Raw genomic sequence first — 16,052 nt, 5'->3', positions numbered from 1 at the left:
ATGCACTGGCATGTCAACTTCAAACAGAAACCGGGAATAATATATCTCTGCCATTTGTTTACCATACGAGTTTTTGCTTACCTTGGATTCTCATACCAAGAAAAGAAGTAATGACGTTTCCTATTTTTTCTAAACATAAACTTTGTTTTCTATTGTTCCCATAATGCGCATCCGCAGGCAGACCCGGTTGTCCCTTATCTATCCTCATAACTATGGATCAATTCTTCGCATCTTGTGTTGTTTAATGACAATCTTCTACTGGATCATAATGCAGAATTATCTTCTTCCCATATAACATCGAGTACAACTTTTGGGGGCATGTGCAGATGGTTCCCTTTTTAAAATAATGTTTATTGCAAATGGAGCCCAATAATGTGTCCCTAGGATAAAGGTCTCGTGTCTATGTTGGATCATGCTCGCTTCCTACTCAGCCACTCATGTGTTGTTGCAGTTTGTTCATGATGCAGACAAATTTCATGTACATTCTTTAATGGTACTAAACATTTTTAACATTATGTACACATTTCTATGAAAATGTCACAAACATATTTTTGAAACTTGTGAACATTTTCTTTAAATGTAACTTACATTTTTAGAATTATTCTAAATATTTTAATGCATGTAGATTTTTTTAAACGTCTTATATTTTATTGATTTCACAAAAAAAAATCATACAAATGGTTAGCATTTTTCTATACACGTTTAAAAAAACTTGAATGCATGATTAACATTTTTCAAAATTCTATGCGATTATTTTTCTATATATATGTATGCATAGAATATTATGAAATATAAATAATTAGAAAAGAAAAATAAGATATAAAAATGTGAATAATAAACGGAGGAAAAAACAAAAAAACATGACGTAAAATAGCGCACGGTTACTGGGCAGGCCCAACATGTGGTCCCTGTAGGTGAGCTTCGGTAGGACTCGCAACAAGCGGCACATAGCTGCGCTCATCGATGGAATGCTGCGAACTGGTTTTAGAACCTTCCACGCGGTTGTGTTTTCTGTACAGTTATTCATCCTTTTTTGTTTTTTCATTGTTATTTCTAGTTTTCTTTTGTTTTTCATTGGTTATTATTTTTTATTTAATTTCTCTTTGTTATTTTCTCATTTCTCATAGTCGGAGTTTTTAAGAAAATCATGGTGTGCATTTTATTTATATAGCTTGAATATTTTTACATGAAGGTTGAACATTTTTTAATAGACGGTGTAGATTTTTCTGAATACATGTTTGAACATTTGCCAAATTTACATTGTACATTTTTTATATGCACAGTAGATGTTTCTTGTAACACATTAAACATTTTTCCATGAACATTTATGTAAATGTGCAAACATTTGAAAAATGCTTGAACACAGTCTTTAGTGCCACGGACATTTTTTTTTGAATTGTACAAAACATTTTTCTAAATTACACGAACATTATTTTGACGTTATAAAAATATTTTCTTAAAGCATGAGGAACATATTTTTTTAATGCGGGAACACTTTTTAAAATGTCACAATACTTTTTTGTTTCTAGCACTGCGGTGGGTTTTTTCTGGGTTTCCAATTTTTTGGGGATTTTTTTTCCACTTTCTTTCGATTTTTGTCCGTCAGAGCTCGGATGTGTTGTGTGAAGCACATGTGCAGTTATACAGCACCATAGACCACTACAAAATGCAGAAATATCTCCTTCTCGTATAACATCTAGTACAATTAATACTTACAGTGCGACCTGTATCAAATTTTCGCTTAAAGTGCAGTTATACAGCACCATAGCCCACTACAAAATGAATGTAATCACGTATCTGCCAGATGATGTAAGCATATTCACTCCAGTTATTCCCCCCGCTATCAATTAATGCCATATACCAACAGATGGTTCCCTCTTTCTTTTCACAAACACACATCCAAGACAAGGCAAAGCACAGACCGAGTGAAAACAGGGCAAAAAGCAAGGCAAAGCTATTCTAACCTAGCTAAAAGACAGATGGTTCCCTTTTTTAAAATAATGTTTATGCCAAATGGAGCCCAATAATGTGTCACTCGGATAAAGGTCTCGTGCAGTCGTGCCTATGATGGATCGTGTTCGCTTCCTATTCAGCCACTCAGGTGTTGTTGCAATTTGTTCAGAATGAAGACAAAGTTCTGCAGTGAAGTGGATGACAAGATTATTGCAGTCTGCACTGATGATATAAAGTATATGCATGCTTCCCGAGTTAGTACAGTTTGGAGCACATGTTAATTCACATTGGGAACATGATTTTCGATCGAAATAATTTTGCCAAAACTTATCAACATGTGATCTAATTTTGAAGATATCAATGCGAGAAATGCAATGGTGGGAACGGTTTGTAATTTGGACACCCAGTTAACAAGATATTTATTTATTTTAATCGGGTAAAGAAACATAAACAAACCATCCAGCCCTCCTGCGTGGGTGGGAAGAAAATTCCACCAAAACTGGCATACATTGTCATCAGAGGATATGGAAGTGACATTTGCAAGAGGTACTCCTTAACTATTGATTTGAACTAGTGATATAGGACCTAGACGCACCCGAAAACAGGGCAATTCTTGCGGCTTGGAACATCTGGAAAAACAGAAACATGTGCTTTTTTTCATGCCATCCCTGCTGATATTAGGGACTGGATTAGAATGTTCAAGGCAGATATTGAAATTCTGAAGTTGAGGGTCACTCGGGAGCTTGCTAATTCCCTGACCACTTCTGCCAACTTTATTGCAATTTAGATTCTGTCTTCTACCACTTGTAGAGTACACTGATAGTTACATATCTTATTTTGTTAAAATATAGAATTAGGAGTCTCCTGCTGCTCCTTTAGTTCTTACAGTGAAGTTATACAGCACCGTGACCTGCTAGAAAAATGAATGTCATCTCGTATGTTCATTCCAGTTATTTCCCCATTTATCAATTAATGCCATATCCCCTTTTTCCCTCAAACACGCATCCAAGACAGAGCAAAGCACAAACCCAGCAAAACCCCGAAACCAAACAGCAAAAGGCAAGGCAAAGTTATTCTAACCTTTGGGGGCAACTACAGATGGTTCATGGTTCCCTTTGCGAAACAATGCTTATGCCAAATGGAGCCCAGTATGTGTCCCTCGGATAAAGGTCTCATGCTTAGGAGAAGACCTGATCGGGGAAGAATTGATGGATCATGTTAGCTTCCAACTCAGCCACTCAGGTGTAGTTGCAGTTTGTTCAGAATGAAGAAAAGGTTCTGCGGCTATGTTATTTTGAGCAGGAAGAGGTGTATAACATAACATACATGCATTTCAGTGAATAGCTGAGATTAGTCAAGCATCGTGTCCTATTGTCAACGTCTTTATTCCACTTAATAACATTCGCGCAGAATAAATTATGAGGGGCTACAGCTTTCATTGCCCATATCTGAGGACGGAGGGAGTACATCTTTTTTGGCTGAATGACTTCTGAATTCGGATATGGATTCAGACATTTGGAGGAAAAATAACTACGGTATAAGAATTTAAATAGATAGTTAGATACTACCTTTTAAGTCTAGCTCTTTGCAAGCAGTAATTAATTCGGAATTCTGACCAATTAGCATGTGTTGTGGAGAGTGCTACGATCTCAGGTTTGGTGATTTTTTTTTCTTTAATGGAGGAAATCAGACAAGAATCAGCATAAGGAGGTGACTGCCTGCCAAAAGTAAAAGTGCCACTAATGAGGGCACTCGGCGTCAGCATTCCATGATAGTTTTGGTTCTCAACGATTCTAAGTATATGCAGTGGTGCAGATATGGCATCGTTATTGTACAGGAATCCTTATGCTACTTACATTGTAAAGGGCCTAGAAAATTCGGATGCAGCTTGATAAATGACTGTCTGGCGGCTTGTCCTTTCCTTGGGTGTGTGAACTAGTCCTGTGTTATACCTACACTCGTTGAGTTACAGCTCATATAAATTCTAAAGCTTTGAAAGAAGTAGTGCAGATAAATCAGGAACTCCTTTTCCAGTTCCCTTGTGTTATATGTTTGGCTCATTGATCTAAATATGAGATGCTTCATGCTGAATCATGTGCGTTTGAAGAAATGGAACTCATGTTTTGGTCAAATTTACCAAACTAAGCTCAAATTTACAAGTGTCCTTTAAGTAAAATTGCCACACACAAAAATATCTCCAATTTACAAACTCCTTCCCACACCCGATAGTTACGATATGCCAAGCTTTGCTGCAACATTATACACTTCTGGATGATATTTCTGCATTATAACAGAAGCGAAAGCAAGTTCTCAGGTTTTAAGATCAGGGGCATGAATTGTTTCCGAAACTAGCGTTAATGTTGACCTAAAACAAAAGCAATGGAATTAATTATGTCTCTTGGTGAAAGAGAATTCACCACCGATTAGGTGTTGCTCTGTTCTTTTCAGTTAGCAATAGGCAGAATGCTACAGCCAGTGCCAAGTTAAACGATCAGAGGACTAGTCTACCGGTAAAGCTGGTATGGGAATGAAAATAAAATAAGTACCGATGATCATTCAAATGTACAGAGTGCATGCATGTCCAGGGCTCCATCGACATTACAGATTCTGGGCACAACAAACACTTCATTTCCCATGTAAACCCGACACTGTAACATGCAATAAAATTGATTTTCTAACTCAATACTTTTCCTGAGACTTGATGCCATACTCAAGTTTTTAAAAGCCGGGCATAAATTGTTTCCTAGACCATGGCTAATGTTGACCTCAAATAAAAAATAAGGTCGATGAATGAATTCCGTGTCTTAGTATAAGAGAATTAGCTGTCAGACGTTCTTCTGTATTTTAAGTTATCAATAATCACAATGCTACAGGCAATGTAAAGCTAAACAAATCAGACGGCCGGTCTATTTGAAGTTGGTCATAGGACTGAACTTAAAATATATACTGGTGATTACGTAAATATACAGAGTACATGTGCCTTACAGTGAAACAATTACAGATTCCAGATAGGCACCTTACTCATCTGCAGCAGCAGCAGCAGCAGATTGTTCGCTGTTTGCATAATCCACCCGTATTTTCTTTCCATCAAGCACCTGAAACAATCATCATGTGGCCAAACTGTGTTAGCGTAAGGAAAAGAGCCGCACCAAACGCTGCATATCATCCTGCGAGAACATGGCTTTTTCTGCTGTACCAACAGATCAACGAAGCACATTTTATTTTTACCTCGTCACTCATCCTCTCCAACGCCGCGGCTGCTTCAGTTTCTGAAGAGAACTTGACCAAGACGTATCCTTTGGATCTCCCCGTGACAGGATGGCATATTACTTTCACTGTAAGGCACATTGGCCAATCAGAGGACAATCCCCTAGTCCACACAAATCACAGATACAACCGCATAAAGATTCAGAACAGATAAATTTGTACCTTGGATAACATTGCCATGCTGAGAGAAGGCGTCCTTGAGAGCAACTTCATTCGAGTTGTAGGACAGACCTGAAAAACTCAGTGGAAGAAACAGCAGGGCATCAGAACATCCTCAACCATATTCTTAAGTCAGCACATTTCTCGGATAGCTCAATGTCCTTTATCTTTCGCAAATAAGCAGGATGTGCTCAGTGTTAACTAACAGGGTTGTTCCAAGCATGAATCCCCTCTTCCTAAGCAGATTCTCAAATTGGCATCAGATCTCAACATAGGAGAGATTGGGGTCCAAGCACCAAACGAATTGACTAGGACTGAACACCAGAGGAGAATGAAATGTACGAATCATACCTCGGACGAACAACTTGGAGCCTGAGGAGAAAGTGGCGGCCCGATCCAGCAGCTTGCCCAGAGGAACCCTAGCATGTAGCTCAGCCTTGCTTGCCCAATTGAGCATCTCCTATGCTACGACCCTAGAAATATTCCCTAAATTGGTAGACCTCTCTGATCCCCTTCCCCCAAATCAGATCACTCGCTACACAAAATTTTCATGATTCGCACCCTGCTAAATCAAGCAATTCCAAGATTGTCCCTCAAGAACGGCTAATCAAGTGAAACTGCCTGAAACATTCGTTTCAAAAAAAATACTGAAACATTGCAGCAAGAGAAGATCGTTGTTCACATGGGCATCAAGATCAAGAACAAGCAAAAGGATCAACATAACAAGACATCCAAACGAAAGATACACAAAATGGAGATTGGAATTGGCTATTCGATCAAGTTTTTCAGCTTCAATTTAGCAATGATTCAAGATCAATCGAAACTACAGATTACTACCAGTTTGGACTCCAAAGATATATACAGGATCCATCCACCCCTCTCTCTTTTCTCTCTCTCTCAGATATTATAGAACTAATAAGCTACACGACGGGGCCCTAACTACTCCTCGGCGGCATGGACAGTTATATATAAATATAATGGTTTCAGGCTAAAGACATGTAAATGATACTTCTAAATTCTAATTAGTTTAAGAATTTCACCAAAGTTCAGAAAGACATGACAGATCATCTTCGAAACAGTTTTCTCAAAGCTGGCTGGCTGTGTTTAGATCAGCATGCCATTCTAGATGAGAAGTGGAGCATGTACAAGACGAATCATGCTGCACTAGGTTTATTAACTAAACAACTTGTTATGGCGCTGCTAGAAGGAGGGCGCGAGAGGGCCGGCCGGGGGCCTTTTTGCCCACGGCCGGGCAAGAGGGAAGGGATTTCCTTCTTAATTCTTGCTTGATTAGATTGATACATCTCCTCTCTTTATATAGAGAGGTTTACTTGACTCCCAAGCAAGGCTTACTTGACCCCTAAGTAAGCGACTCTTATCTCTAATTAACCCTAAGACTAACGGGCCCATTAGGCCCATTACGTACTCTAACACAACTACTGGGGGTAAAATCAAAGCTACTTATCGCATGGCCATTTTGTAAAGACGGTTTCACCAAGCAGCCAATATCCTCCGCGACTGTGAGAGAGAGCCAAGGATGAAGAAAAAGGATACTCCCTCCGATCCATATTAATTGTCGCTGATTTAGGACAAAGTTGTACTAAATCAGCACATATATGTAGGTGGTGCAAGGTTAGCCTTGAAACAATCTCGATTTGAACATGGCTAGCTAGCAGCACGGCATTTCTTTCTGATGCATTTACATGAGACAGCTAGCAGTAGGAAAAGCATAAATTCCAGAGTGAGCAGGCAACCTCGAATGAAGGTTCAGATGTGCGCTTCCCTCAGAAGCTTCACACGAAATGCCTTTCCATTTTGAACTGTGCTTTCCATTCCCGATACATATCGTCGGTTGTCATATCCTCAAAGCTAGGGGCTCACTCTGCACATCCTGTCTTGTTCAATGACAGTGATATACTTTTTGAGATAACAAAAAAAATGTAATATAAGTTTTTGAGGAATTTTTTTATGAGTGATTGTTTGATCCAAATATATAGCTCTAGTACAACAGTGCAGTTACACAACACCATAGCCTGTTAGAAACGAATTTCGTCTCATGTCTGCCAGAGCCCAGAAGCATATTGCTCTCAGTTATTTCCTCATTTACCTATTAATGCCATATACCCAATGTACGATATTGTTCCTCATAGTTGTGTGTTCCATGCCAAATGAAACATGGGATCCGTCCTTCGGGTGTTCGAATTAAAACAGATGCCTGGTAAAGCTAGCTCTGGTAACCAGCAATTAATTCAGAGTTCTGACCAGTTAACATGTGCTCTGGAGAGTCTACCTTAGGTTCAGTGATTTTTCCCTTTAGTGGGGGAAAACATGCATGAATGGGAATAAGGAGGTGGCTGACTACCTGCCAAAATAAAGGGCCTAGGAAAGTCGGATGCTACTTGATGAATGATAATTATGTGGCGTGTCACTTGCTTGACGATGTGAACAAGTTCTGCTTTATGCCTACACTAGTTGAGCCACTGCTCATATAAATTCTTAAGCCTTGAAATAAGTAAGCCGGATAAATACGGAATTCCTTTAACATCTCCCTTGTGCTATATGCTTGGCTCATTGAGCTAAATATGAGATGTTCCGTACTGAATCATGTGCGTTTGAAGAAATGCAACTCTCATGTCGGTAAAATTTCCCAAATTAAGCTCAAATTTTACAGCTGCCCTTTAAATAAAACTCCCAAAAATAAGCTCTAGTTTACAGACCCATTGGCATTCTGGATGGAAATAACATGCCATGCTTGCCACAACATACATAATACACTTCTGGATGGATAGCTGGTTTCCATCGGACTTGCCATATACAAGTATTAAGATGAGAGCATAAATTGTTCCCCAAACCAGCGCTAATGTGGACCTAAAATTAGAAAACGATGAATTAACTTTCTGTCTTAGTCGAAGAGAATTAGCTAACCAATCAGGTGTTCCTCTGGTTTTCAGTTATCAAAAATCAGAATGATACAGGCAATGTCAAGCTAAAAAATCAGAAGACTGGTCTATTTGAAGTTGGTCGTAAGACTGAGCTTGAAATATGTACTGGTGATCATACAAAGGTACATGTCCAGGGCACGAACGAACATTACAAGTTCTGAACACAACAAACAAAGACCGGATAAGTACCTTGCTCATCTATAGCAGCAGTAGCAGGTCATCCACTGTTTGCAAAATGCACCCGTATGTTCTTCCCATCAAGCACCTGTAACAATCATCATGTGGGAAAAATGTGTCAGCATAAGTAAAAGAACTGCACTGAGCACTGCATATTATCTTGCAGGAACTTGGCTTCTTCTGCTATACCTACAGAATCCGTGAAGCACAATTCTTACCTCATCGCTCATCTTCTCCAATGCCGCAGCAGCTTCTTTTTCCGAGGAGAACTTGACGAAACCGTATCCTTTTGATTGCCCGGTCACAGGATGGCATATCACTTTGACTGTCAGGCGCATTGATCAGTCCGAGGACAATCCCCTAATCAGCAAAAAGATTCAGAGCAGATAAATCTGTACCTTGGATAACATCGCCATGCTGAGAGAACGCATCCTTGAGAGCAACTTCATTGGTGTCATAGGACAGGCCTGAAAAACTCGGTGGAAAAAACAGCAGGGCATCAAAACATCCTGAACCATTCATACGTCAGCACAGTTCTTGCATTTGTTCAGTGTTCACACAGATACTTCCTAACATTTACATTTATTTAAGATTGAACTCGCTGCTTGCACGGAATTTCATTGGACGAAATAAATACATTGTGCTAGCAAAATCAGCAAGCAGGATGGTTTAGAAACTAGCATGACCTGGATAAATCTGGCAGGTCTCCAACGGAGAAGAGGTTCAGGTTCAGGCATCAATCAGATTGACCAGAAACTGAACCCCAGGCATCCTGAACCATAAGTCAGCAGCATTCTTGCATTGCGCAATGCTCAAACAGATTTCTCCTAGCACTTGCAGTTTTTTCAGATTGGACAGAGCGTTTGCACCAAATTCACCAGACAGAATAATGCACTATTTTTGCTAGCAAACAGCAAGCAGGATGATTGAGGAACTAGCATGATCTTCCTAAGCCGGTTAGCAAATTGCCATATAGGACACCCGCCAGATCTCGAACACAGGAAAGATTGGGGTCCAAGCACCGAACAAATTCCCAAACCGAATACCAGGAGAACACGAGAATGGGATCGACGAATCTTACCTCCGACGAACAGTTTGGAGCCTGACGAGAAAGCGGCGCTCCAATCCAGCAGCTTGCCCGCCGGAACCCTAGCATGGAGCGCAGCCTTTCTTCCCCAATTCAGCATCGCCTTTCGCCTATGCTACGAACCCTAGAAATAATCCCCAAATCCTTCGATCCCCAGATCCCCTTCCCCGCAGATCGGTTGACCCCCTAAGAAATTTCACAAACCACACCTCACTGAACCAAGTTATTGCCAAATCGCCCCCAAGAACACCTAACCAGGTGAAATTGTGGGAACAAATGTACAGACGAACAAGGGGATCAAGGCAAGAACCGGCAAAATTTCGCAAAATTGACACGGAAAAGATTGGAATTGGCTAAACGATCAAGTTTCCAGCTTCAATTCAGCAGTGATTCAAGATCAATCGACGCTACAGACTACCACCAGTTCGGACTCCAGACCAGGCATTACATACAGGATCCCATGCTCTCTCTCTTTCTCTCCCCTCTCAGATGCAGAACTACGCGACGCAACTTGGCCCTGTCTACTCGTCGGCGGCGGCCTCCTCCTCGGCGTCGGCGGCAGCCTTCTTGTCGGCGGCGGCGGTCTTCTTGTCGGCGGCGGCGGTCTTCTTGTCGGCGGCGGCGGTCTTCTTGTCGGCGGCGGTCTTCTTGTCGGCGGCCTTCTTCTTGGGGGTCTTCTTGGCGGCGGGTGCGGGGGCGGGGGCCTTCCTCTTGGGCGACTTGGGCGACTGGGACTCCTTCTCGGCCTTCTCGAGGGCCTTCTTGGGGAGCAGCACGGGGTTGATGTTGGGGATCACGCCGCCGTGCGCGATGGTGACGCCGGCGAGCAGCTTGCCGAGCTCCTGGTCGTTGCGGATGGCGAGGAGCAGGTGGCGCGGCACGATGCGGGTCTTCTTGTTGTCCTTGGCGGCGTTGCCGGCGAGCTCCAGCACCTGCGAATCCATCCAAAGAACCGAGACAAGATCGGTCAGCACTCCGGCGAGCGCGAGAAAGAAGAGGGGAGGAACAGAGCACGGGATCGGTTGGGTGGTTACCTCGGCGGCGAGGTACTCGAGGACGGCGGCGAGGTAGACGGGGGCGCCGGAGCCGACGCGCTGCGCGTAGCGGCCCTTCTTGAGGAAGCGCCCGATGCGGCCGACGGGGAACTGGAGGCCGGCCTTGATGGACCGGGTCACCGCCTTCTTCCTCTCTCCGCCCTTCCTGGCCATCTCTCCTCCCTCTCCGGCGAGCTCGAACCTCTCGGAATGCGGCGGGCGGCGGCGGTGGATGGGAATGCTTCGAATTTCGTGGCGTCTGCCGGCGGCGAAGGCGCCGGTTTTATAGGGGGGAGGGGGGCTCCGAGGGAGGGGCCGCGATCCGCGTGACGTGCTCTCCCCGCCGTCGGATCTGGGAGGGCGAGCGGTCAGGATCGGTTCGAGGGGCGCGATCCGTGGGAGGGCCCGATCGGCCAATCAGAGCGCAGGGATTTTTCCCTCCGTTTCTTTCCTTTCGTGCGGGAAATGAGTTCGAAAATTTGGGGGCGGCGGGAATACGCGCTCTTTTCAGGCGGAGGGGTTTTCGGTTATGTTATTTTTGGTAATTAGTTATCCCATTTTGTTGCTGGTATATTGATGAGTGGAATTTCTGTCGCATAATTACATCGTGGTAAGTTCATCATTATGCATGGATCAAAATAGGGGTTGGGATATGCCCATTACGCAAACTCGTCCTCCTTCGGAGATTGCATGTTTGGCAGCGCCCGGTGCCCTCCTTCGGCGTCGGGCGTGGCTCCCCTTCCTGCAGATGCTGCTCTGGCCTATGATCGGCCGCCTCATCTTTGATCTGTGCTCCGACGACTTGGGATTGCTCGGAATTTGGCCGGGGCGAAATCCCTGCATATTGTGTTGGCAGTGGCGACACCCCCAGGTGTCGTCCCCTTCCTGGAGGCGCTGCCATGGCCATTATCCATGCCCCTCTTCGAGCATCAAAGGAAACCCTAGGTCCGGTTTTCCGGACCAAACAACGATGACGTCCCGGTGTCGTTCTCCTTCGTGAAGGTGTTGTCTTGTTTTGCTCGCGGCATACTCCGTGTTAGATTTGGAGATGTTTGGCCGTTTAGTTGTTGGTTGGGTAGCTTCTCTGGTCGACGATTTTAGTTGTGTTCTTCTTTTGTTTTGGGTCGAGTATCTCTTATCTCTCAGCTTCGGGCACCATGTTCACGCCCCTTATGTTCGTGTCATGTGTTGTACCACCTCATGTATTCATTCTATCTTCTTCTATCAATGAAATGATATGCAAGATTTGCATATTCGTGAAAAAAAATACGCCCATTTTGCTCTGTGGGATGAACGATCCGGTGTGACACGAGTTGAGTGGGTATAGGGCATGTCTGGATGGTGCCCTCACCACGGTACCAAATGCCAAGTTATTTAAATAAAAGGTTAATGCCCTCACCACGGGATGTGGTGGGCAGCGGCGGCGATGGGTGGGAATGCGTGGAATTGCTTCGAATTTGGTGGCGTCTACCGGCGACGAGGGCATCGGCTTTATAGGGGGAGGGGGCTCCGCGGGTGGGGCACGATCTGCGTGACGTGCGCTCCCCGTTGTCAGATATCGGAGGGTGGGCGGCCAGGATTGGTTCAAAATTTTAGGGGCAGTGAGAATAGGCTCTCTTTTCACATGGAGGGTTTTTCGACTCTGTTATTTGGGGCAATTACCCCGTTTTTGTTTTTGGTATGATTTGGGTGGCATTTTTGTGTGGTAGAAGGCTAGATTGTATGATTACATCGTGGTAGGCTGATCGTTACACGTGGATCGAATATGGGTTGGGCTATGCACATTTCACTCTGCGAGTTGAACGATCAGAGTGACACGAATTGGGTGGGTGTATGGCATGTCTGGATGGCGCCCACACCTACCGTATCAAAACGGGGCATGCTAATTGGTTGGCGAAGATTTTGCCATCGCGAGATTTTCATGTTGTTGGCAGAAAAACTGAATGCGATGGCTAAAAAGTTGGTTAGATCCGAAATTTTGACGGCCGTCCAAATGCTCACCCTCGTTCTTAGTTAACAACGAAACTTTCATGAAAAGAATGAAAAGTTTTCATCATTATCGGAAAGGAGAAGTGAGGGATACAACTTGTAGGCATGTCACTGCATTAATGTAGAATGTGGTATTATTAGTGGACTCCATGGTTTGAAGTCATTATGATGCTAGTTCATGCTGGCCTTCTTGGAGAACAACACAGTGTATGTTGGGTAACACGCAACTATGGGCGATGGTGATGTCGTCAAGCAGCTTGGCGAGCTCCTCGTTGTTGCGAGTGGCGAGTAGTAGGTGAAGCGACATGATTCGGGTCTTCTTGTTGTCATTGGCTGCGTTGCCCGCCAGTTCCAGCATCGGTGTTCAAATAGCACACCGAGAAGAGATCACTTACCGCTCTATCGGGCACGAGAAGAACATGAATGGGCTATATCAATGGTTGGGTGGTTACCTCAGCGACGAGGTGCTTGAGGACGACTGCGAGGTAGACTGGGGCGCCAGAGCCGATGTGTTGCGCGTTTGGCTATGTGGCAAGCAACGTAGCGGTGGCGGTGGAATTTCTCCTTGGTCGTGTGGATGACAAGTAGGGAGGCGACATGAAACCTGGTGGTGGCGGTGCTTCGGCAGCAGTGTCACCCAGAATGTTGTGGAGGTCTGTTTTGGTGGCAGGGGACTTGGACCGTGGTATCTCGGTGTGGCATGGGTGAGACTGCGGGGCAAAAGCTTCGTGCTTCGGCACCAGTGGCGCTGATGCATGTGGGTGTCGCGTCCCTCTTGGGAGCGTCGTTGTGGTTCTCCTCCGTGTCAGGGCTTCTGGAGAAAACCCTCGGTCGTCTTTCGATCACGGCGATGGCGGTGTGTGGCATCGTCACCCTCTTGGGGACGTTGCCATGGAGCTCGGGCACCCTTCGGTTACGTCTCTTCGACATCGGCAAGTGAGCTCGGATCCTCCTTCTCGATGCCCCTTTGGCTCTAGAAAGAGGTGTTCCTAGCGGCTTCTTATCTTTTACACATGACTTTGGTGGCATCGCTCTCGGTCCTCGGTGTCTACACGCAGGATCGGCACTTGACGGCCCAGAGCGAGAGGACAGGGGGTCCTCTCAGGCGACAACTTGGTGTGTGCGTTCTGTCGAAGTCTGATGGTCTCTCTCAGAAGCACGAGTTCTCTTCCTGTCAGTAGCCTCGGGTGTTTTGTCTTAGGATGTGGGCACTCTTGAAATCTCTTGTTTTATCTTTGATCTGCTTTGTAAGAGGATTTCCTCATCACCTTGTATCGGTTCGGCCATGTTGCTTTATTTATAATACGGGGCGAAAGCCTTTTTCGGTAACCAGGGGGATTGGAGTGATGGCGGCCTAGTACAAGTTTATTGATAATTTTATTTTTTTTCATTTAAACCACCATGGGATGTGAAGGTGAGATTAAAATCATGATACTTCTCTTTCGCAAATTAGGAACTCTTGCATGTCTACACGGTCACGGGCACGCACTACAACCGGCATGCAACTGCAATAGGCACACCACACAATCAACTAGGGGTGTGGGGTGATGACCCACAAGTATAGGGGATCTATCATAGTCCTTTAGATAAGTAAGAGTGTTGAACCCAACGAGGAGCAGAAGGAAATGATAAGCGGTTTCCAGCAAAGTATTCTCTGCAAGTACTGAAATAAGTGGTAACAGATAGTTTTGTGATAGGATAATTTGTAACGAGCAACAAGTAACAAAAGTAAATAAAGTGCAGCAAGGTGGCCCAATCCTTTTTGTAGCAAAGGACAAGCCTGGACAAACTCTTATATAGAGAAAAGCGCTCCCGAGGACACATGGGAATATCGTCAAGCTAGTTTTCATCACGCTCATATGATTAGCGTTCGGTACTTTGATAATTTGGTATGTGGGTGGCCCGGTGCTTGGGTACTGCCCTTACTTGGACAAGCATCCCACTTATGATTAACCTCTATTGCAAGCATCCGCAAATACAACAAAAGTATTAAGGTAAACCTAACCATAGCATGAAACATATGGATCCAAATCAGCCCCTTACTAAGCAACGCATAAACTAGGGTTTAAGCTTCTGTCACTCTAGCAACCCATCATCTACTTATTACTTCCCAATGCCTTCCTCTAGGCCCAAATAATGGTGAAGTGTCATGTAGTCGACGTTCACATAACACCACTAGAGGAGAGACAACATACATCTCATCAAAATATCAAACGAATACCAAATTCACATGACTACTAATAGCAAGACTTCTCCCATGTCCTCAAGAACAAAAGTAACTACTCACAAAGCATAAACATGTTCATAATCAGAGGGGTATTGATATGCATATAGGATCTGAACATATGATCTTCCACCAAATAAACCAACTAGCATCAACTACAAGGAGTAATTAACACTACTAGTAACCTACTAGCACCAATCCCGGACTTGGAGACAAGAATTGGATACAAGAGATGAACTAGGGTTTTGAGATGAGATGGTGCTGATGAAGATGTTGATGGAGATTGCTCTCTCCCGATGAGAGGAGCGTTGGTGATGACGATGGCGATGATTTCCCCCTCCGGGAGGGAAGTTTCCCCGGCAGAACAGCTCCGCCAGAGCCCTAGATTGGTTCCGCCTCGTGGCGGCGGAGTTTCATCCGAGAAGATGGCTTATGATTTTTTCCCATCGAAAGACTCCATGTAGCAGAAGATGGCCACCGGAGGGCCACCAGGGGGCCCACGAGGCAGGGGGCGCCCAGAGGGGTAGGGCGCGCCCCCACCCTCCTGGGCAGGGTGTGGCCCCCCTGGTGAGGTTCTTGCTCTCAGTATTTTTTATATATTTGGAAAACATCTTCCGTGAAGTTTCAGGACTTTTGGAGCTATGCAGAATAGGTCTCTAATATTTGCTCCTTTTCCAGCTCAGAATCCCAGCTGCCGGCATTCTCCCTCTTTATGTAAACCTTGTAAAATAAGAGAGAATATGCATAAGTACTGTGACATAATGTGTAATAACACCCCATAATGCAATAAATATTGATATAAGAGCATGATGCAAAATGGACGTATCAACTCCCCCAAGCTTAGACCTCACTTGTCCTCAAGCGAAAAGCCGAAATCGAAAAATATATCCACATGTTTAGAGATAGAGGTGTCGATAAAAAATAAAATACGGACATGAGGGCATCATGATCATTCTTAGAACAGCAACTTACATAATTCTTTGTCATATAACATCTAATGCTAGAGTAATAATTCAATCACAATATCAAGTATGAATCGTAAACTTCATTGAAAACTAACAAACTATAATCTCAGTCATTGAAGTAATTGCAATTTATCATAACATAGGAAAGAGTCAATGTATAAGAGCTTTTCAGCAAGTCCACATACTCAACTATCATATAATCTTTCACAATTGCTGACACTCATGCAATACTTATGGGTATGGAGTTTTAATCGG

At 44.0% G+C, this 16,052-nt stretch overlaps 3 protein-coding genes across 12 annotated transcripts; all 3 read right to left on the bottom strand.

Moving 5' to 3' along the window:
- Window positions 1-1,654: 1,654 nt before the first annotated feature.
- On the bottom strand, window positions 1,655-8,586 carry LOC125546388 (glycine-rich RNA-binding protein 2, mitochondrial-like). Of its 10 annotated transcripts, XR_007300626.1 has the most exons (8): window positions 8,511-8,586; window positions 5,731-5,941; window positions 5,383-5,451; window positions 5,182-5,288; window positions 4,975-5,048; window positions 3,810-3,894; window positions 3,034-3,143; window positions 2,155-2,863 (listed from the first exon to the last, which is right to left on the bottom strand). XR_007300626.1 is itself a non-coding variant. In XM_048710641.1 (6 exons), the coding sequence occupies exons 1-5, from the start codon at window positions 5,834-5,836 to the stop codon at window positions 3,083-3,085; spliced, it is 417 nt and encodes a 138-aa protein (XP_048566598.1). In that variant the 5' UTR covers window positions 5,837-8,222; the 3' UTR covers window positions 1,655-2,137; window positions 3,034-3,082. The 10 variants fall into 10 exon arrangements, 5 of the variants coding, with proteins under 5 accessions (XP_048566598.1, XP_048566602.1, XP_048566599.1 ...); XR_007300625.1 differs by lacking the exons at window positions 2,155-2,863; window positions 8,511-8,586 and adding an exon at window positions 1,655-2,137 and having other exon boundaries at window positions 5,731-8,222; XR_007300624.1 differs by lacking the exon at window positions 8,511-8,586 and having other exon boundaries at window positions 2,156-2,863; window positions 5,731-8,222.
- LOC125546390 (glycine-rich RNA-binding protein 2, mitochondrial-like) lies at window positions 8,361-9,763 on the bottom strand. The gene is made up of 4 exons (XM_048710647.1): window positions 9,580-9,763; window positions 8,897-8,965; window positions 8,717-8,823; window positions 8,361-8,586 (listed from the first exon to the last, which is right to left on the bottom strand). The coding sequence occupies exons 1-4, from the start codon at window positions 9,683-9,685 to the stop codon at window positions 8,539-8,541; spliced, it is 330 nt and encodes a 109-aa protein (XP_048566604.1). The 5' UTR covers window positions 9,686-9,763; the 3' UTR covers window positions 8,361-8,538.
- A 171-nt stretch (window positions 9,764-9,934) lies between these two features.
- LOC125546387 (protein H2A.6-like) lies at window positions 9,935-10,882 on the bottom strand. Its single transcript, XM_048710640.1, has 2 exons — window positions 10,620-10,882; window positions 9,935-10,517 (listed from the first exon to the last, which is right to left on the bottom strand). The coding sequence occupies exons 1-2, from the start codon at window positions 10,791-10,793 to the stop codon at window positions 10,107-10,109; spliced, it is 585 nt and encodes a 194-aa protein (XP_048566597.1). The 5' UTR covers window positions 10,794-10,882; the 3' UTR covers window positions 9,935-10,106.
- Window positions 10,883-16,052: the final 5,170 nt, after the last annotated feature.

Source organism: Triticum urartu, chromosome 3 (genome assembly GCF_003073215.2).
Source record: "Triticum urartu cultivar G1812 chromosome 3, Tu2.1, whole genome shotgun sequence".
In the NCBI taxonomy this organism is placed as follows: Eukaryota; Viridiplantae; Streptophyta; class Magnoliopsida; order Poales; family Poaceae; genus Triticum; species Triticum urartu.
The sequence above is the reverse complement of the archived record's forward strand: the minus strand, read 5'-3'. Positions and strand labels throughout refer to the sequence as shown.